The sequence below is a fragment of the Budorcas taxicolor genome, chromosome 1, assembly GCF_023091745.1.
Source record: "Budorcas taxicolor isolate Tak-1 chromosome 1, Takin1.1, whole genome shotgun sequence".
NCBI lineage: Eukaryota > Metazoa > Chordata > Mammalia > Artiodactyla > Bovidae > Budorcas > Budorcas taxicolor.
Window position 1 is genome coordinate 58,955,821 of NC_068910.1, and position 23,539 is coordinate 58,979,359.

Consider the following 23,539-nt stretch of genomic DNA (forward strand, 5'->3'; position numbering starts at 1 on the left):
TTGATGAGGAGTTGGGACTTTAGAATTGAACAACCTCAAATTCATGTGTAACTATTCATTTCTCCCTATATTCTCTTTGAGCCTCAGTTTCTTCATCTGTAAAATGGGTTATTGTGAGATTAAATAACAATATACATCAGTTGATTATCACTGTGCTATACTACATTTGTATATGTTAACTTATTCACATTTTAATATTATAGTACTTACTACTTTTACAGATAAGAAAACTATTACAAACAGAAATTAAATAACTTCTCCAGGGTTACTCAGGTAGCACATAATGAGGCCAGGATTTGAATTGAGCCTGTCTGGTTCCAGAGTCCTTGCCTTTAATCACTAAGGGGCACTAACTATAATAATTGCTAACCCATTGTTGAGTATTAAAGCAGATAATATATGTAAGCAGCTAAATCTGTGCTAGTTCAAGGTTGTTGTTTAGTAAACTGGTATGTGAAGAACTGACTCATTTGAAGAGACTGAAGGCAGGAAAGATTGAAGGTGAGAGGAGAAGGGGATGACAGAGGATGAGATGGTTGGATGTTATCACCGACTCAATGGACATGAATTTGAGTAAACTCCAGGAGTTGGTGGTGGACAGGGAAGCCTGGCATGCTACAGTCCATTGGGTCACAAAGAGTCATGACTGAGTGACTGAACTGAACTGATTGTTATTTATAACACAAATTAATATTACTTTGAACAAAGTCAGTACTTCAAAATATTTTCAACCTGTCAAAGACATTTTATTATAGACAATCAAGTACATTGTATTGAAAGTTTATCACAGTGAAATTCCATACATATTTAGTGCACTTAAAAAAGTGATATTGTGAACATCAAACTTTACTAATAATAGCAACTTGAATTTTTGCCCTGGTTCAACTCTGTCCTTTTGTGTAATTCTAGTAATTAAACTTACTGAGAAGTTTGCAAATCCTTACACTAATAAAAGGAAGAGTATCTGTTTCTACCACTTTGATCTTAGGTGTTGAGTGGCTTAGAAAGAGAAGTATTTGATCCATGTCAGTGTATGGCAAAACCACTACAATATTGTAAAGTAATTAGCCTCCAATTAAATAAACTTATATTAAAAAAATGGAAAAAAAGAAGTATTTGAAGGTTCTTGGAAGAATTTAGCTAGGACTAATATTAAATATAAATATTTAGTTTAAAAATTAGAATCATTTATATTAACATTAAGTATATTGTTATATAAGTATTTTGATTTGACTGTGAACATTGTGTTTACTATGACTTCATACAGATAGATGCCATTAATTTCAGGTTTTCAGATCTTCATGGTGATTATTTAGGTTTACCATGTTTACTTATTTATTTTGGCCCATGAGATGATGATTACCATATGCCAAAACATTCAGTTCAGTTCAGTTCAGTTCAGTTGCTCAGTCGTGTCCGACTCTTGTGACCCCATGAATTGCAGCATGCCTGGCCTCAGTGTCCATCACCAGCTCCCAGAGCCTACAAAAACTCATGTCCATCGAGTCGGTGATGCCATTCAGCCATCTCATCCTATGTCGTCCCCTTCTCCTCCTGCTTCCAATCTCTCCCAGCATCAGGGTCTTTTCCAATGAGTCAACTCTTCTCATGAGGTAGCCAAATTATTGGAGTTTCAGCTTCAACATCCGTCCTTCCAATGAACACCCAGGACTGGTCTCCTTTACGATGGACTGGTTGGATCTTCTTGCACTCCAAGGGACTCTCAAGAGTCTCTCCAACACCACAGTTCAAAACCATCAATTCTTCGGCGCTCAGCTTTCTTCACAGTCCAACTCTCACATCCATACATGACTACTGGAAAAACCATAGCCTTGACTAGATGGATCTTTGTTGGCAAAGTAATGTCTCTGCTTTTTGATATGCTGTCTAGGTTGGTCATAACTTTTCTTCCAATGAGTGTCTTTTAATTTCCTGGCTACAGTCACCATCTGCAGTGATTTTGGAGCTCCCCAAAATAAAGTCTGCCACTGTTTCCACTGTTTCCTCACCTATTTCCCATGAAGTGATAGGACAAGATACCATGATCCTAGTTTTCTGAATGTTGAGTTTTAAGCCAACTTTTTCACTCTCCTCTTTCACTTTCATCAAGAGGCCTTTTAGTTCCTCTTCACTTTCTGCGATAATGTTGGTGTCATCTGTATATCTGAGGTTATTGATATTTCTCCTGGCAATCTTGGTTCCAGCTTGTGCTTCATCCAACCCAGCGTTTCTCATGATGTACTCTACATATAAATAAGCAAGATGACAATATACAGCCTTGACGTACTCCTTTCCCTATTTGGACCCAGTCTGTTGTTCCATGTCCAGTTTTAACTGTTGCTTCCTAACCTGTATACAGGTTTCTCAAGAGGCAGGTCAGGTGGTCTGGTATTCCCATCTCTTTCAGAATTTTCCACAGTATATTGTGATCCACACAGTCAAAGGCTTTGGCATAGTCAATAAAACAGAAATAGATGTTTTTCTGGAACTCCCTTGCTTTTTCCATGATCCAGCGGATGTTGGCAATTTGATCTCTGGTTCCTCTGCCTTTTCTAAAACCAGCTTGAACATCTGTAAGTTCATGGCTCATGTATTGCTCAAGCGTGGCTTGGAGAATTTTGAGCATTACTTTACTAGCGTGTGCTGCTGCTGCTAAGCCACTTCAGTCGTGTCCGACTCTGTGTGAGCCCATAGATGGCAGCCCACCAGGCTCTCCTGTCCCTGGAATTTTCCAGGCAAGAACACTGAATTGGGTTGCCATTTCCTTCTCCAGGGCATGAAAGTGAAAAGTGAAATTGAAGTCGCTCAGTCGTGTCCAACTGTTAGTGACCCCATGGACTGCAGCCTAACAGGCTCCTCCGTCCATGGTATTTTCCAGGCAAGAGTATTGGAGTGGGGTGCCATTACCTTCTACTAGTGTGTGAGATGAGTGCAATTGTGGGGTAATTTGAGCATTCTTTGGCACTGCTTTTCTTTGGGATTGGGATGAAAATTGACCTTTACCAGTCCTGTGGCCAAAACAGTAGGTTCCTTTTATTTGAAAATAATAAAGAATAATTTAAAAAGTAGAATCACAAGTTCAGTAAGTACTTTGTCCTATCTTTCAGTCAGCAATAATTATTTTAATATTTTTAATGATATATAGCGTAATGGCATAATGTATGTACACTATTAATGAAAGCTGGGGATGGTTTATAGTATTGTACATGGGGCATTTTGACAGGGAAAGACAAGAAAAACTTTCTCTTGTGATTTGTAATAGTTTTTTTGGTTTGTTTGTTTTGTTTTCTGCAGAATGTTAAAAGCTAAGGAACAGTGCTAATTCTGGGAAATTATAATAAAATTGCTTCTTTTTTTTTTTTTTTTCAATTGTAGCTGACTTTGGCCTGGCAAAGCAAAAACAAGAAAGCAGTAGACTTACGTCTGTTGTAGGAACAATTCTGTATTCCTGGTAAGGACAATTATTTTATGGTTTTCAAACATCAGTCTTAACTGGTTTGGGCTTTCATTTCTTTTTTTGGTGTGCAAAGGAAAGACATTTACTTCTAATAAGTTTTCTTCAATTATCCTGTTAATACACATGTGTAGAATTGTGCCATTACATATTTAAAATAACCAACTATCTTTCCTTTAAGGTAACTCTGCCCCTTAATTACTTGTAATTGAAATGATCCTCTAATCCATTTTGAGTTTATTTTTGTGTGTGGTGTTAGAAAGTGATCTAGTTTCATTCTTTTACAAGTGGTTGACCAGTTTTCCCTGCACCACTTGTTAAAGAGATTGTCTTTAGTCCATTGTATATTTTTGCCTCCTTTGTCGAAGATAAGGTGTCCATAGGTGTGTGGATTTATCTCTGGGCTTTCTATTTTGTTCCATTGATCTATATTTCTGTCTATGTGCCAATACCATACTGTCTTGATGACTGTGGCTTTGTAGTAGAGCCTGAAGTCAGGCAAGTTGATTCCTCCAGTTCCATTCTTCTTTCTCAAGATTGCTTTGGCTATTCGAGTTTTTTTGTATTTCCATACAAGTTGTGAAATTATTTGTTCTAGTTCTGTGAAAAATACTGCTGGTAGCTTGATAGGGATTGCATTGAATCTGTAGAATGCTTTGTGTAGTACACTCATTTTCACTATATTGATTCTTCCATTCCATGAACATGGTGTATTTCTCCATCTGTTAGTGTCCTCTTTGATTTCTTTCATCAGTGTTTTATAATTTTCTATATATAGGTCTTTAGTTTCTTTAGGTAAATATATTCCTAAGTATTTTATTCTTTTCGTTGCAATGGTGAATAGAATTGTTTCCTTAATTTCTTTTTCTACTTTCTCATTATTAGTGTATAGGAATGCAAGGGATTTCTGTGTGTAAGCCAGAAAGAAAAATACCAATACAGTGTACTAACACATATATATGGAATTTAGAAAGATGGTAAGGATAACCCTGTATGTGAGACAGCAAAAGAGACACAGATGTATAGAATGGACTTTTGGACTCTGAGGGAGAGGGAGAGGGTGGAATGATTTGGGAGAATGGCATTGAAACGTGTATACTATCATGTAAGAAACGAATCACCAGTCTATGTTCGATACAGGATACAGGATGCTTGGGGCTGGTGCACAGGGATGATCCAGAGAGATATGGGGTGGGAGGTGGGAGGGGGGTTCAGGTTTGGGAACTCATGTACACCCATGGTGGATCCATGTCAATGTATGGCAAAACCAACACAGTATTGTAAAGTAAAATAAAGTAAAAATAAAAATTAAAAAAAAAAGAAAGAAAAATGAAATGATCCTCAGCATACAGCAGGTGTACAAAACTTGTTGAATGAATCTGTGAATAAACTAGTAGACTTGGTTTGCAAAATGACACTTGGAACATTTAATTGCCTCTATTGTATATATGATTCTTTTATTCTTTTTACATCTATAGATATTCAGGGTCAAGGAAAAAGTGTTTCAAGTCCTAATGCTTGTCCTAGCATCTGGCAAATAATAGGTTCAGAATAAATTTTATTATGTGAATGAATAAATGATGACATATATACTTAGACATATATCTACAAAGTTGGTTGCTTCTTGGGTAAATGCGTGTTATTTTGATGAATTGAGACTCTTAGATGGCATATGGAAAAGCAAAGATATTACTTTGCCAACAAAGGTCCGTCAAGTCAAGGCTATGGTTTTTCCAGTGGCCATGTATGGATGTGAGAGTTGGACTGTGAAGAAGGCTGAGTGCCGAATAATTGATGCTTTTGAACTGTGGTGTTGGAGAAGACTCTTGAGAGTCCCTTGGACTGCAAGGAGATCCAACCAGTCCATCCTAAAAGAGATCAATCCTGGGTGTTCATTGGAAGAACTGATTTTGAAGCTGAAACTCCAATACTTTGGCCACCTCATGCAAAGAGTTGATCATTGGAAAAGACCCTAATGCTGGGAGAGATGGGGGGCAGGAGGAGAAGGGGATGACAGAGAATGAGATGGCTGGATGACATCACCGACTCGATGGACATGAGTTTGAGTGAACTCCAGGAGTTGGTGATGGAGAGGGAGGCCTGGTGTGCTGTGATTCATGCGGTCACAAAGAGTTAGCCATGACTGAGTGACTGAACTGAACTGAGCATGCTTTTAGGGTTCCTTTGTAATTCATTAATTATCATGAAATGAGAATCTTCTTTTGCTGATCACATATCATTTGTCTGAATCTGTCATACAGATATGGTAGTCTGTAGATGCAGCAGATTTCAGGGAAATATTCTGAAATCTCATAAATCTGGTCAAGCAATCAAGACACTTCCATCTTCCTTTTTTAATCTAGTCTATTGCACAACAGAGCCCTGGAGATAGGGTTCAGAATAAATCTTCTCCAAGGAGGGTGGGAATTGGAAATAATGCCCCCCCCCTTTTTTTTTTACAAAGTCCTTTCATATGAGAATATGCCAAGTGGTATTTTTGAGGGATGAATTTTCATTTATTTGGCTAGTGTTATTGAAACTAGCTTCATGAGAAGATGCAGAGATTGGTGGACCAGTCTAAGATTGTACCTTGAAAATTGAAGGTTTATCTGTGCACTTAATCTTTTAATAATAAGGATATGAGTCAACTATTACTTGTTGCTGGTAGAATAATTTTCTTTTGTTCTACTTTGTACTCTTTTTCAGAAATAATAAATCTTAATCACTAAAGTGTTAAGTAATCATATATTCCTGAACAGATTTGTTGATCAAAGTTACAGAACAAGTAAAATGCAAACTAAAAGTAAGCAGATTTATTCCCAAGACTGTGAATTAATAAGTTTAGAATTGCTGATATGATAATTTTGTGTGTATGTTGAGGTGGTGGTGGTGGGGAGCCAAGAGATCTGTACAGTATATAAGAAGAAATCTAAAACATGACCATTATTTTATCTTATTAGCCCAAAGATGGATTCACATTTCCTTTTAACTTTTAAATCAACTATAGAGTTAGGAAAGCTGAACCTCCTAATATGGTTAAGCTATTGTTTTATTTAGGATATGATCAGAAAGCTCCTTTTCTTTTAAGTTGCTTTAAAATTTTTACTTCTACTCCCTTTTCCCACTTTCTTCTTTCCTAGTTGTTAGAAATGCCCCTTGTATGATAGGTTTTACAATAAGCTTAGTCTCACAAGCCATTTTTCTTAGTTTTTGATGTCTTCAAACTGAGCACAGGGTCAAAAGAACTCAGTTCTAAATTACATTTCATTACTTTCTTACTTCGGGTTTTTCCAAAAGACAAGGATCTAAGTGAAATAGTTTATTTAGCAGGTGGTCCCATGAAACATTAGGGGGCTGGGGAGGGAATGAGACAGAGAAGAGAAAGCAGACAGTAAGGAAGTATTAATAATCAGGTCTGTAGATTATGATCTGGGATATAGTACATGAGATGTTTCAGAGTGGTCCTATATGCCAAATTAAAGGTAGGAATTTTTTTTTCTTTTCCCAGCTGCAAGTGGTTGGGGACTATTCCACTGACCTTTAGATACTCCTGGCATCCTGGGGTGGGGACTGGGAGGAAGCCCCCAGGTAGAGAGTCATGTGTGATGTTAAGGGTATGCACTGGAAATGTCAGTATAAACTCTTAAATTTTTATTGTTCCAAATTTAAGATGGTTCCTAATACATTTCATAAGTCCAGCTACTTTTGAATTTTCTTTAATCCTTATCTTCGGGTTTTCTCTGAGTTTGTGAATTGGACAAAAGTAAAACCAATATCTTTCACAGTCTCTGCCTTGATACTTGCACCTTCATGCCTATTGCCCTCCACATTCTGTAGTTGTTGTTTTTGTTTAGTTGCCAAGTCATATCTGATTCTTTGTGACCCCATGGACTGCAACACACCAGGCTTCTCTGTCCCTCACCATATCCTGGAGTCTTCCCAAGTTCATGTCCATTGCATCAGTGATGCCATCCAACCATCTCATCCTGTCACCCTCTTCTCCTGCCCTCCTGATTATTTCCCAGAATCAGGGTCTTTTCCAGTGAGTCAGCTCTTTGCCTCAGGCGGCCAAAGTATTGGAGCTTCAGCTTTAGCATCAGTCCTTCCAATGAATTCAGTTCAGTTCAGTCTCTCTGACTCTTTGCAACCCCATGGACTGCAGCATACCAGGCCTCCTTGTCCATCACCAGCTCCTGGAGTTTACTCAAACTCATGTCAATTGAGTCGGTGATGCCATCCAACCATCTCATCCTCTGTCATCCCCTTCTCCTCCTGCCTTCAATCTTTCCCAGAATCAGGGGCTTTTCCAGTCAGTTCTTCACATCAGGTGGCCAAAGTATTGGAGTTTCAGCTTCAACATCAATCCTTCCAATGAACATTCAGGACTGATTTTCTTTAGGATGGACTGGTTGGATCTCCTTGCAGTCCAAGGGACTCTCAAGAGTCTTCAGCAACACCACAGTTCAAAAGCATCAATTCTTCAGCGCTCAGCTTTCTTTATAGTCCAACGCTCACATCCATACATGACTACTGGAAACACCATAGCCTTGACTAGATGGATCTTTGTTGGCAAAGAAATGTCTCTGCTTTTTACTATGCTTTTCTTCCAAGGAGCAAGCGTCTTTTAATTTCATGGCTTCAGTCACCATCCACAGTGATTTTGCTGCTGCTAAGTCGCTTCAGTCGTGTCCGACTCTGTGCGACCCCATAGACGGCAGCCCACCAGGCTCCCCTGTCCCTGGGATTCTCCAGGCAAGAACACTGGAGTGGGTTGCCATTTCCTTCTCCAGTTCATGAAAGTGAAAAGTGAAAGTGAGATCGCTCAGCCGTGTCCGACTCTTAGCGACCCCATGGACTGCAGCCTACCAGGTTCCTCTGCCCATGGGATTTTCCAAGCAAGAGTACCAGAGTGGGGTGCCATTGCCTTCTCTGACAGTGATTTTGGAGCCCCCCAAATAAAGTCTAATGCAGGCAAATAATAGTCCCCATCTATTTGCCATGAAGTGATGGGACCAGATGCCATGATCTTAGTTTTTTGAGTTTTAAGCCAACTCTTTGACTTTCCTCCTTTACTTTCATCAAGAGGCTCTTCAGTTCTTTGCTTTCGGCCATAAGGATGGTGTCATTTGCATATCTGAAGTTATTGATATTTCTCCCAGCAATCTTGATTCCAGCTTGTGCTTCATCCAGCCCAGCGTTTCTGATGATGTACTTTGCACAGAAGTTAAATAAGCAGGGTGACAATATGCAGCCTTGACATACTCCTTTTCCTATTTGCAACTTGTCTGTTGTTCTATGTCCAGTTCTAACTGTTGCTTCCTGACCTGCATACAGATTTTTCAAGAGACAGGTCAGGTAGTCTGATATTCCCATCTCTTGAAGACTTTTCTACAGTTTGTGGTGATCCAATGAGTAGTCAAGGTTGATTTCCTTCAAGATTGACTGGTTTGATGTCGTTGCTCTCCAAGGGACTCTCAGGAGTTTTCTCTAGCTCCACAGTTCAAAAGCATCAATTCTTCATTGCTCTGGCTTCTTTATGGTCCAGCTCTCACAACTGTATGTGACTACTGGGAAGACCATAGTTTTGATTTACAGACCTTTGCTGGTAACGTGATGTCTTTGCTTTTTAACACGCTGTCTATTTGTCTAGGCTTTCCTGCCAAGAAGCATCTGTCTTCTAATTCCATGGCTGCAGTCACCATCCGCAGTGATTTTAGAGCCCAAGAAAAGGAAATCTGTCACTGCTTACACCTTCTCTCCTATTTTCCATCAAGTGATGGGACTGGATGCCGTGATCTTTGTTTTTTGAATATTTAGTTTTAAGCTGGCTTTTCACTCTCATCCTTTACCCTCATCAAGAGGTTCTTTAGTTCCTCTTCACTTTCTGCCATTAGAGTGGTGTCATTTGCATATCTGAAGTTGTTAATAGCCTGTAATCTCTGTGTAATTTTTATAAACTCCTCTGAGCCAATTAATTTGACCTGGAATACCTCATTCAAGCTCCCCTGAGTTTAACAAGCTTGATTTTCCCACATCAGTTTGCTGTTTCTTTTTGCCTTTGTTTGCTCAGGTATTAACTTATTTAATAGAAGAAAGTTCTTTCTCAATGTTTACGAAAAGTGCCTCAGAGCATTCTTTATTCTGAATCTCAGCTGCTAGATAAGTGGTTGTGGGCACTGGATTGATTGCGATGGAACAGAAGTTTCATAAAACTTATTTATCTGATTGGATTCATTATTAGGCAGGTCTTAATTATCCTTTCCATGGAAAATACTCTCCAAATATAATCTTTGGTTCCCTTTTTTATCTTTATGTTTTACTCCAATTCCAGAGTCTAAAACTGTGTAATTCCTTCAACTTCATTTTCAGAGCAGCTTTTAGAGTTTGTAACTCTGAGAAACATTTTAGGCTACTTCATGTGTGTGTGCATGCTAAATGGCTTCAGTTTTATCTGACTCTTTGCGACCTTATGGACTGTAGTCCACCAGGATCCTCTGTCAATGGGATTCTCTAGGCAAGAATAAGGGAATGGATTGCCATGCCCTCCTCCAGGGGATCTTCCCAACCAAGGGATCAAATCTGTGTCTCTTCCATCGCCTACATTGGCAGGCAGGTTCTTTACTACCAGCACCACTGGCTAGTTCTTTGTAGAATATATATTTGGAATTTCTGGATAATAAACAATTATGATCTCATAAAAACAGATAACTTGGACTAATCTTGGAATGGGAATTCTTTGAGACTTTATTGCATAGTATAATCCCATTCATGTTATTACATTAGATAATTAAAAGCTGGCAAATTTTTCACTGGATGGATCAAAATAAACCTGTAGGAGAATCTGAACAAGTAGAGACACATTGAAACCTGCCTAGCTACTGACTGTTCTTCCCAAGGTCTTAAGGAATCTCTGAGCTCTGAGACTCTTAACTGGCCTAAAATACTTTGGTCGGTTCCAGCTGCTCACAATTCACAGTCCGAGTCCTCAGTCAGGCTGCAGGTGGACAGCCCTGTGCCCTGCGTTTGCCACAGCATCCTGCTGTCCCTCCAGCCAGACTGCACTGCTCTTAGCGGCACCCTGTGTGTTGCCTGTGACCACAGGGCTTTCACATGTGCTGCTCCCTCTTCCTAGGATACTGCTTTTCCCATTTGTCAGATGGTAAGGTGATGGCACCCCGCTCCAGTACTCCTGCCTGGAAAATCCCATGGATGGAGGAGCCTGTTAGGCTGCAGTCCATGGGGTCACTAAGAGTTGGACACAACTGAGTGACTTCACTTTCACTTTTCACTTTCATGCATTGGAGAAGGAAATGGCAACCCACTCCAGTGTTCTTGCCTGGAGAATCCCAGGAATGGGGGAGCCTGGTGGGCTGCCGTCTATGGGGTCGCACAGAGTTGGCGATGACTGAAGTGACTTAGCAGCAGCAGCAGCAAGCTCTTCTTACCCTTTGCCTCTCAGCCAGAACACACCTCCTCAGGCAAACTCCCCAAAACAGGACAGGATGCCCTGGGCCTACACACACCATGCACTCATCCATCACAAGGTGAACTTTTATATTTATTTTGTCATAGGTCACCATCCCCAGCACTGAGCCCAGAGTGTGGTTTATAGGATCACAAGAAACATATACTATATGAGTGATCCACTACTTGTATGATTATGACCATAATGGAGATAACCTGAAATAATGGAGATATCATTATTGTTACTCAGTCTCTCAGTTGTGTCTGAGTCTTTGCAACCCATTGGACTGCAACACGCCAGGCTTCCCTGTCCTTCAGTATCTCCCAGAGTTTGTTCAAACTCATGTCCATTGAATTGATGATGCAATGCAACCATCTCATCCTCTGTCGCCCTCTTCTCCTGATCTCAATCTTTCCTAGCATCGAGGTCTTTTCCAATGAGTTGGCTCTTCACATCAGGTGGCCAAAGTATTGGAGCTTCAGCTTCAGCATCAGTCCTTCCAATGAATATTCAGGGGTGATTTCCTTTAGGATTGACTGGTTGGATATCCTTGCAGTCCAAGGGACTCTCAAGAGTCTTCTCCAACACCACAGTTCAAAAGTATCAATTCTTCAGTGCTCAGCCTTCCTTATGGTCCAACTCTCATATCCATACATGACTACTGGAAAAACCACAGCTTTGATTATATGAACCTCTGTCAGCAAAATGACGTCTCACCTTTTTAATATGCTGCCTAGGTTTGTAATAGATTTTCCCCAAGATGCAATTGGATTGGTCAAAAAGTTCGTTTGGATTTTTCCATGGGCTCTTATGAAAAACCCGAATGAACTTTTTTGATTAACCCAATATAATAAAGGAAATTTCTCCCTCCCACTGTAACAAACCACCCCACCCTGATCCTCTCCCGCTTAGCTGTACTTTAGATTTCCAAAGTTTGCCTGCCTACCTGGTAGAGCAACTGCTCACCGGCTTTCTTCCTTCTGCTCTCTGTTAATGTCCTTTCTATAGAGAGGTTATCCTGATCACCCACCCCAAGTAGCAGCCTTTTTCAGACTCTATCCCTTTATCTATTCATAGCAATTGGCTCTCTCTGTCTTTATGCTGTATTTTAATTAGTGTCTTTTAATGTATTTTAATCATGTGTCTCCCACTGAAACACAAACTCCCCAACAGTAAAGCTTTTGGCTGTTTTGTTCACCACTGTTCCACTGCTCCTCTAGGAGCAGACTGACAGAATCCTAATAAATATTCTGAATTAATAATAATAGTTATTATTATCAATAATTATTAAATCATTCTGACTTTGTGTTTAAATATTTTTGAAACTTTATGGAAGAGTAATTGGGAAAATTTAACAAATATATTTGTATATGTTTAAAGTATATAACAGGATTTGATATACATTTGTGAAATGATTATCAAGATCAGTATAATTAACAAATTCATCACCTCACATAATTAAGTTTGTTGTTCTAAGAATGCTAATATCTACTCTCTAGGACTTTGAAGTACACAATAGCATATTATTAACTGTAGTCACTATTACATGCTCAGAATTTACTCTTCTCATAACTGAAAATTTGTTCCCTTTGACTTGTACCATCCTTTCCCCCTGCTCCCCCTACCCCTGCCCAACCAATGGCAACCACATTCTACTCTCTAATTCTACAGAATCAGCTTCCTTTTAAATTTCTCTGGCTTATTTCAACTGGAGTAATGCCTTTCTGGTTCATCTATGTCATTGTAAATGAGATTTCCTTCCTTTTAATGGTTGAATATATTCTATTGTGTATTTATACACACACACACTCACCACATTCTGTGTTTAATGTGATTAAAAATCCAGGTGCATTTTTATCAAGCTCTAAAGCACTAACAGTTTTTTAATTGAAGTATAGTTGATTTCCAATATTATGTTACCTTCAGGCATATAGCAATGTGATTCATATTTTTGCAGATTATAATCCATTAAACATTATTACAGAATCATTGGTATAATTCCTTGTGTTACATAGTATATCCTTGTTGCTTATCTATTTTATATATAGTAGTGTGTATCTGTTAATCTGATACTTCAGATTTCTCACTCCTCACTTCCTCTCCCCCTTGGTAACTCTAAGTTTGTTTTGTGTGTCTGTTGCATCTGTTTCTGTTTCACATATACATTTGTCTGTATTATTGTTTAGATTCCACATATAGGTGATGTTATACAGTACACGTCTTTATCTGTCTGGCTTATCTCACTGATTATAATAATCTCTAGGTTCATGCATGTTGCTGTAAACATCAGAACTGTATTCTTTTTAAGTGGCTGAGTAGAAGTCCATTGTGTGTGTGTGTGTGTGTGTATATATATATATATATACACACACACACATATGTATATATGTATATACACATATATGTATATATGTATATATATCACATCTTTTTATTTTAAAAATTTTGTATATTATGTGTATATATGTATATACACATATATGTATATATCACATATACATTTATGTATACATGTATATACATATATGTATATACATATATATGTATATGCACATATATGTGTATATATGTATATACACACATATATATATATCACATCTTTTTTATTTTAAAAATTTTATTGATAATATTGGTTTATAATATTAACATAAATATCATGTGTAAAATGTTATATTTCTTCTTTGGTATATGGTATAATGGGCTCACCACCAAAAGTTTAGTATCTGTCACCATACAACTGACCCTCTTCGTCCATTTCACACTCACCTCCCACATATTCCATTTGGTAACAACTACTCTCTTCCGCTGGATCATGGAGAAAGGAACAGAGTTCCAGAAAAACATCTATTTCTGCTTTATTGACTATGCCAAAGCCTTTGACTGTGTGGATCACAATAAACTGTGGAAAATTCTGAAAGAGATGGGAATACCAGACCACCTGACCTGCCTCTTGAGAAATCTGAATGCAGGTCAGGAAGCAACAGTAAGAACTGGACATGGAACAACACAATGGGTCCATTAGGAAAAGCAATATGTCAAGGCTGTATATTGTCCCCCTGCTTATTTAACTTATATGCAGAATGCATCATGAGAAATACTGGGCTGGAAGAAGCACAAGCTGGAATCAAGATTGCCAGGGGAAATATCAATAACCTCAGATATGCAGATGACACCAACGTTAAGGCAGAAAGTGAAGAGGAACTAAAAAGCCTCTTGATGAAAGTGAAAGAGGAGAGTGAAAAAGTTGGCTTAAAGCTCAAAATTCAGAAAATGAAAATCATGGCATCTGGTCCCATCAGTTCAGTTCAGTTCAGTTCGGTCGCTCAGTTGTGTCCAACTCTTAGCGACCCCATGAATCACAGCACGCCAGGCCTCCTTGTCCATCACCATCTCCCAGAGTTCATTCAAACTAATGTCCATCGTGTCGGTGATGCCATCCAGCTATCTCATCCTCGGTCGTCCCCTTTTCCTCCTGCCCCCAATCCCTCCCAACATCAGAGTCTTTCCCAAAGAGTCAACTCTTCACATGAGGTGGCCAAAGTACTGGAGTTTCAGCTTTAGCATCATTCCTTCCAAAGAAGACCCAGGGCTGATCTCCTTTAGAATGGACTGGTTGGAACTCCTTGCAATCCAAGGGACCCTCAAGAGTCTTCTCTAATACCACAGTTCAAAAGCATCAATTCTTTGGCGTTCAACTTTCTTCACAGTCCAACTCTAACATCCATACATGACCAGTGGGAAAACCATAGCCTTAACTAGATGGTCCTTTGTTGGAAAAGTAAAGTCTCTGCTTTTCAATATGCTATCTAGGTTGGTCATAACTTTTCTTCCAAGGAGTAAACGTCTTTTAATTTCATGGCTACAATCACCATCTGCAGTGATTTTGAAGCCCAAAAAGATAAAGTCTGACACTGTTTCCACTGTTTCCCCATCTATTTCCCATGAAGTGATGGGACAAGATGCCATGATCTTTGTTTTCTGAATGTTGAGCTTTAAGCCAACTTTTTCACTCTCCTCTTTCACTTTCATCAAGAGGCTTTTTAGTTCCTCTTCACTTTCTGCCATAAGAGTGGTGTCATCTGCATATCTGAGGTTATTGATATTTCTCCCAGCAATCTTGATTCCAGCTGTGCTTCTTCCAGCCCAGCGTTTCTCATGATGTACTCTGCATAGAAGTTAAATCAGCAGGGGGACAATATACAGCCTTGACATACTCCTTTTCCTATTTGGACCCATTGTGTTGTTTCATGTCCAATTCTAACTGTTGCTTCCTGACCTGCATACAGATTTCTCAAGAGGCAGGTCAGGTGGTCTGGTATTCCCATCTCTTTCAGAATTTTCCAGTTTATTGTGATCCACACAGTCAAAGGCTTTGGCATAGTCAATAAAGCAGAAATAGATGTTTTTCTGGAACTCTCTTGCTTTTTCCATGATCCAGCGGATGTTGACAATTTGATCTCTGGTTCCTCTGCCTTTTCTATTGAGGTTTTTTGTATTTTCATACAAATTGTGAAATTATTTGTTCTAGCTCTGTGAAAAATACTGTTGGTAGCTTGATAAGGGATTGCATTGAATCTATAGATTGCTTTCAGTAGTATACTCATTTTCACTATATTGATTCTTGCGATCCATGAACATGGTATATTTCTCCATCTATTTTTGTCCTCTTTGATTTCTTTCACCAGTGTTTTATAATTTTCTATGTATAGATCTTTAGTTTCTTTAGGTAAATATATTTCTCAGTATTTTATTCTTTTCGTTGCAATGGTGAATGGAATTGTTTCCTTAATTTCTCTTTCTATTTTCTCATTATTAGTGTATAGAAATGCAAGGGATTTCTGTGTCTTGATTTTATATCCTGTAACTTTAGAAACACAAGCTGGAATCAAGATTGCCAGGAGAAATATCAATAACCTCAGATATGCAGATGACACCACCCTTATGGCAGAAAGTGAAGAGGAGCTAAAAAACCTCTCGATGAAAGTGAAAGAGAAGAGCGAAAAAGTTGGCTTAAAGCTCAACATTCAGAAAACGAAGATCATGGCATCCGGTCCCATCACTTCATGGGAAATAGATGGGGAAACAGTGGAAACAGTGACAGACTTTATTTTTTTGGGCTCCAAAATCACTGCAGATGGTGACTGCAGCCATGAAATTAAAAGACGCTTACTCTTTGGAAAAAAAGTTATGACCAACCTAGATAGCATATTCAAAAGCAGAGACATTACTTTGCCAACTAAGGTCCGTCTAGTCAAGGCTATGGTTTTTCCAGTAGTCATGTATGGATGTGAGAGTTGAACTGTTAAGAAGACTGAGCACCAAAGAATCGATGCTTTTGAACTGTGGTTTTGGAGAAGACTCTTGAGAGTCCCTTGGACTGCAAGGAGATCCAACCAGTCCATTCTGATGGAGATCAGCCCGGTGATTTCTTTGGAAAGGATTATGCTAAAGCTGAAACTCCAGTACTTTGGCTACCTCATGTGAAGAGTTGATTCACTGGAAAAGACTGATGCTGGGAGGGATTGGGGGCAGGCGGAGAAGGGGACGACTGAGGATGAGATGACTGGATGGCATCACTGACTCGATGGACGTGAGTCTGAGTGAACTCCGGGAGTTGGTGATGGACAGGGAGGCCTGGCGTGCTGCGATTCATGCGGTCGCAAAGAGTCGGACACGACTGAGCAACTGAACTGAACTGAACTGAGGACCCTCCTAGGACATATGTGTGCACAACTTTTTGCTAAAATGGATCCCACCACAGAGGATGTGGGCACATGTCCATATTATTATGGGATGGAGCCTCTCCCTTTTTGTCCTCCAAGGAGCTTTCCTGCACATGTGCAGAGAGAGAGGTCTTTGACCTCAGGAGTGGTCATCTTATATCTTTATTTCAGCAGAGCTCAGCTCCTGCCACTAACTTTGTCCTTGCAGTGTCTGAGTGAGAACAAAGCTTCACTTTTACTCCACTTGACAAACACCAGCTGTCCAGCCCGAGGGGCCATCTATCTCCAACTGCAGTAACTAAAACCCTGCATTGTTCATGGGTCGACTGTATAGGTAACATAGGAGAGGAAATAGCCCATAATTTTAGGATTCTGTTAATAATAAAATTAATGGTGCTACAATGGATGGATATACTTGATAGCAGTGATTTGTTTTTTGCTTCAAATATTTTTATTTTTAATTTATTATATACCTTTTCTTCTAAAAATAAAAACCCTATCATGTTACTGTTACAAATACTTGTTTTCAAGGCAATCTTTTATTTCTCCTTAGGCTGTTCGAGCTTTTGGCAACTTATCAGACTTTTCTTGTTTTTAATGACCTTGGAAATTTAGAGAATTACTGGTTAGGATTTCCTCAATTGGGATTTGTGTGGTATTTTTTAAATGATTAGACTGGAGTGTGTTTGGGGAGGAAGATCACAGGGGTAAACTGCCATGCTCTTATCTTATCATCAGTACATACTATCAATATGACTTCACACTGTTAATGTTAATCTTGACACCTGACTGGAAATGGTGCTTGTCAGGTCTCTCCGCTGTAAAGTTACTCTTTTTTTCTTGGTCTCTTTCTATAATATATTCATTGAAAAAAAGTCACTACATGCACCCCAGACTTAAGGAATGGGGAGTTATATGTCATCACTTTAAAGTGGAGTGGACACATAAATTATTTGTCATTTTCAAGAGATTTGTCTGTCGATTCCCATTTATTTATTTATTATGTTTTTTAAAAAGTTATATCAGTATGGACTCAGATAATTATTTTATACTCTGAGTTATAATCTAATAAAACTTTCCATGGCTGAATTGTGCCCCCCTCCCAAATCCATACATTAAAGCCCTAAACCCCAATGTGATGGTATTTGTAGCTTATTATTTTGGGGAAGTTAAGTAGATTTAGATGAGGTCATGAAGGTAGGGGGCATCATGATGAGATTGGTGGTCTTATAGGAAGAGACATCAGAGACTCTGCTCCATTTCTCTCTTTCTCTGCCATGTGAGGATACAGCAACCATCTGCATGCCAGGAAGAGGATCCTCACTGTGGAACAGGATTAGCCAACATCTTGCTCTTAGGTTTTCCAGCTTCCTTAATTGTAAGAAATAAATTCCTGTTTACTTCTGTTCAAGGCACCCAGTTTATAGAATTTTATTATGGCAGCCCAAGCTGGTTAATACACTGCTTTGCTTTGTTCAAACTTTTCTACATTTGGACATAGGGAGCTGGTTGACTTGTCTTTTGTATCCCTCTGACACACCCAGTCACTGTGCTTTTTATTTTTTCTAGAACAACCTTTTGGAACTATAAGATGTTCCAGGTTCATTTAGTGTATTTCTTGCCCCAGTACTATTATCAGTCATTTCTCCAGTGGTCCTGTGCCAGGGTCCAGCCCCCGCAGGATCCAGGGAAACCCGAAGGAGAAACGGCATTGGCAATTTATTTAGAGAGAGATAAGGAAAGAATGTTGAAGATAAGAAAATAGAGGAGAGAAAGAGGCTGATATTCCTTGGTTTACATAGAAAGCCAATAAAACTCTGAGACAAGAAGTTTGCGCTGTTCACAGAGGCCACAGGTGCCCTCCCAGTCTCCAGAGGGAGTGAAGACGCAGAAAATCTTCCCGTTTAGGTCTTAGAAACCCGGGCAGATAAGTGAACGCAGGGAGCCTCTATGCTCCAAGGGATCAGCCTGAAAAAGAGAGGGAGAGGGAGAGAGAGAGAGAATGATTGACATGGGGAGACCAAGCTGCTTTGGTGAGCGAGGCCCATTTACTTTAATTCAAAAGGGTCTTTTATACCTTTACTTGTACATAGAGGGAAATGAAAGATGCAAGGTCATACAGAGTCAGCACAAATATTTCAGCAGTTTTGCCCTAATCGAAACCAGGATTTTTTTTTTTTTGCAAACCTTTCCCACAAATGATGTTGTGTACATTATCTTCTGGCCTTGGAGGCCTGTGAACATTTTATGATCCTCTTTTGATAAAGGGTGCTCAACCAGAAAACTTATTTTCCCTCTAAGTGTCTTTTCTTTATATTTCTAATCTATGTCAGCCTCAGAAAATGCTAAACAGAGTTACATTTTTCCCAAGGCAAAGGTGCAGTGAGTTACAAGAAAGAACCAATTAGCTCAAAGGTCTGATGTGGTTAATTTCAAGGCTATACTTGTTTTTCTTACATTCCCATCACTTCATGGGAAATAGATAGGGAAATCATGGAAACAGTGTCAGACTTTATTTTTTGGGGCTCCAAAATCACTGCAGATGGTGATTGCAGCCATGAAATTAAAAGGTGCTTACTCCTTTGAAGAAAAGTTATGAGCAACCTAGATAGCATATTCAAAAGTAGAGACATTACTTTGCCGACTAAGGTCCGTCTAGTCAAGGCTATGGTTCTTCCAGTGGTCATGTATGGATGTGAGTGTTGGACTGTGAAGAAGGCTGAGTGCTGAAGAATTGATGCTTTTGAACTGTGGTGTTGGAGAAGACTCTTGAGAGTCCCTTGGACTGCAAGGAGATCCAACCAGTCCCTTCTGAAGGAGATCAGCCCTGTGATTTCTTTGGAAAGAATGATGCTAAAGGTGAAGCTCCAGTACTTTGGCCACCTCATGCGAAGAGTTGACTCATTGGAAAAAACTCTGATGCTGGGAGGGATTGGGGGCAGGAGAAGAAGGGGATGACAGAGGATGAGATGGCTGGATGGCATCACGGACTCGATGGACGTGAATCTGAGTGAACTCCAGGAGTTGGTGATGGACAGGGAGGTCTGGCGTGTTGTGATTCATGGGGTCGCAAAGAGTCGGACACGACTGAGAGACTGAACTGAAGTGAACTGAACTATGTTAACTAATGCATTCCCAGTTGCACAGTGGATAAGAGATATGGGAACTTAGCAACAAGCATAGGCCCAATAGTGAAATCCTTCACCAGCACTACTCTAATAACTTTTAACTCTTTGAAAGGCTCTATGTTTTAGGCTTTCCATGCCTCTCACAGTTGGGAGGCTGTAAATAATCATATGCATAGCTGCAAGAGTGGATAGACCTGCCAAGCAAGCTAGAATGCTAACAGAGGGGGTTTGATTTGAAATATTCTTCTCATGTCCAGGAGACTTATTAGCTATAGCCCTAAGTTGATTTTCTCCAGAGAAAGGTGGTCTGGATAGCCCCCTGTTAATGTCAGAGGAGTTGATGAAAGTCATGAAATAGTAAAACAGACAGATTCTGGTTTTGGGGCAGATGCTCGAGAAAGCCTAGGGAGCCCCTTGTGTCCTGAAGCCTTGCCTAACAGTTCTCTTCCACATGACCCTGTCATGGGTGGGATCTCCCATGGTGGCTCCCGGCAGTCCTGATTCTTGGGAGAATGGTATTAAAAACCAAGATCTGGTGCTAAGTGTGCTCATTGCTACTGGGAGGTCATCAGTTATAGACCGTTATTACCTGATGGAACAAGGAGGTATATGTGCATAGTAACCTGTGCATGTTCACATAACTATAAATATTTCTATGTGTAACCATCTGTATCAATACTAAGCTAAAAATTAGTTTATAGTGTTGTCTCCAACTCTAATCTGTCACTCTCTTGAACAGTACCTGACTCCTTCCCTTCTTTGTCTGTAACCTTCCTTCCATTCCAATGATGAGAAATCTTGCTTTTGCCATCTGCCACTCATTGACTTAATTGTTCAGTTCTGGTATATATGTACAGCAATATTGGAACTGTTCATCTTTCAGTTCAGTCAGTTCAGTTCAGTCGCTCAGTTGTGTCCGACTCTTTGCAACCCCATGAATTGCAGCACGCCAGACCTCTCTGTCCATCACCAACTCCCGGAGTTCACTCAAATTCATGTCCATTGAGTCGGTGATGCCATCCAGACATCTCATCCTCTGTCGTCCCCTTCTCCTGCTGCCGCCAAACCCTCCCAGCGTTAGAGTCTTTTCCAATGAGTCAACACTTTGCATGAGGTGGCCAAAGTATTGGAGTTTCAGCTTTAGCATCAGTCCTTCCAAAGAATGATCTCCTTTAGAATGGACTGGTTGAATCTCCTTGCAGTCCAAGAGACTCTCAAGAGTCTTCTCCAACACCACAGTTCAAAAGCATCGATTCTTCGGTGCTCAGCTTTCTTCATAGTCCAACTCTCACATCCATACATGACTACTGGAAGAACCATAGCCTTGACTAGATGGACCTTTGTTGGCAAAGTAATGTCTCTGCTTTTCAATATGCTATCTAGGTTGGTCATAACTTTCCTTCCAAAGAGCAAGCGTCTTTTAATTTCATGGCTGCAATCACCATCTGCAGTGATTTTGGAGCCCCCAAAAATAAAGTCTGATACTGTTCCCACTGTTTCCCCATCTATTTCCCATAAAGTGATGGGACAAATTGTCATGATCTTTGTTTTCTGAATGTTGAGCTTTAAGCCAACTTTTTCACTCTCCTCTTTTACTTTCATCGAGGGGCTTTTAAGTTCCTCTTCATTTTCTGCCAAAAGGGTGGTGTCATCTGCATATCTGAGGTTATTGATATTTCTCCCAGCAATCTTGATTCCAGCTTGTGCTTCTTCCAGCCCAGTGTTTCTCATGATGTACTCTGCATATAAGTTAAATTAGCAGGGTGACAATATACAGCCTTGACGTACTCCTTTTCCTATTTGGAACCAGTCTGTTGTTCCATGTCCAGTTCTAACTGTTGCTTCCTGACCTGCATATAGGTTTCTCAAGAGGCAGGTGGTCTGGTATTCCTATCTTTTTCAGAATTTTCCACAGTTTATTATGATCCACACAGCCAAAGCCTTTGGCATAGTCAATAAAGCAGAAATAGATGTATTTCTGGAACTCTCTTGCTTTTTTGATGATCCAGCAGAAGTTGGCAATTTGATCTCTGGTTCCTCTGCCTTTTCCAAAACCAGCTTGAACATCTGGAAGTTCATGGTTCACGTATTGCTGAAGCCTGGCTTGGAGAATTTTGAGCATTACTTTCTAGCCAATGAGATGAGTACAATTGTGCAGTAGTCTGAGCATTCTTTGGCATTGCCTTTCTTTGGGATTGGAATGAAAACTGACCTTTTCCAGTCCTGTGGCCACTGCTGAGTTTTCCAAATTTGCTGGCATATTGAGTGCAGCACTTTCACAGCATCATCTTTCAGGATTTGAAATAGCTCCACTGGAATTCCATCACCTCCACTAGCTTTGTTCGTAGTGATGCTTTCTAAGGCCCACTTGACTTCACATTCCAGGATGTCTGGCTCTAGGTGAGTGATCAGACCATCATGATATTTTGGTTGTGAAGATTTTTTTGGACAGTTCTTCTGTGTATTCTTGCCACCTCTTCTTAATATCTTCTGCTTCTGTTAGATCCATACCATTTCTGTCCTTTATCGAGCCCATCTTTGCATGAAATGTTCCCTTGGTAGCTCTAATTTCCTTGAAGAGATCTCTAGTCTTTCCCATTCTTTTGTTTTCCTCTATTTCGTTGCATTGATCGCTGAGGAAGGCTTTCTTAGATCTTTTTGCCATTCTTTGAAACTCTGCATTCAGATGCTTATATCTTTCCTTTTCTCCTTTGCTTTTTGCCTCTCTTCTTTTCACAGCTATTTGTAAGGCCTCCCCAGACAGCCACTTTGCTTTTTTGCAGTTCTTTTCCATGGGGATGGTCTTGATCTCTGTCTCCTGTACAATGTCACGAACCTCCCTCCATAGTTCAGCAGGCACTCTATGTATCAGATCTAGTGTCTTAAATCTATTTCTCACTACCATTGTAAAATCATAAGGGATTTGATTTAGGTCATACCTGAATGGTCTAGTGGTTTTCCCTACTTTCTTCAATTTAAGCCTGAATTTGGCAATAAGGAGTTCATGATCTGAGCCACAGTTAGGTCCCGGTCTTGTTTTTGCTGACTGTATAGAGCTTCTCTATCTTTGGCTGCAAAGAATATAATCAGTCTAATTTCGGTGTTGACCATCTGGTGATGTCCATGTGTAGAGTCTTCTCTTGTGTTGTTGGAAGAGGGTGTTTGCTATGACCATTGCGTTCTCTTGGCAAAACTCTGTTAGCCTTTACCCTGCTTCATTCCATATTCCAAGGCCAAATTTTCTTGTTACTCCAGGTGTTTCTTGACTTCTTCCTTTTGCATTCCAGTCCCCTATAATGAAAAGGACATCTTTTTGGGGTGTTAGTTCTAAAAGGTCTTGTAGGTCTTCATAGAACTGTTCAACTTCAGCTTCTTCAGTGTTACTGGTTGGGGCATAGACTTGGAGTACTGTGATATCAAATGGTTTGCCTTGGAAACAAACAGAGATCATTCTGTTGTTTTTGAGATTGCATCCAAGTACTGCATTTTGGACTCTTTTGTTGACCATGATGGCTACTCCATTTCTTCTAAGGGATTCCTGCCCACAGTAGTAGAAATAATGGTCATCCGAGTTATATTCACCCATTCCAGTCCATTTTTAGTTCGCTGATTCCTAGAATGTCGACGTTCACTCTTGCAATCTCCTGTTTGACCACTTCTAATTTGCCTTGATTCATGGACCTTACATTCCAGGTTCCTATGCATTATTGCTCTTTACAGCATTGGACCTTGCTTCTATCACCAGTCACATGCACAACTGGGTATTGTT

General features: G+C 39.8%; 1 protein-coding gene across 1 annotated transcript in view; it reads left to right on the forward strand.

Moving 5' to 3' along the window:
* The window catches only part of NEK10 (NIMA related kinase 10), a 252,379-nt gene that overhangs the window by 106,272 nt on the left and 122,568 nt on the right, over positions 1 to 23,539 (forward strand). The window contains exon 22 of the mRNA XM_052640083.1: positions 3,376 to 3,451. Coding sequence (XP_052496043.1) covers positions 3,376 to 3,451 — 76 coding nt within the window. The remainder of the gene's footprint in view (positions 1 to 3,375; positions 3,452 to 23,539) is intronic.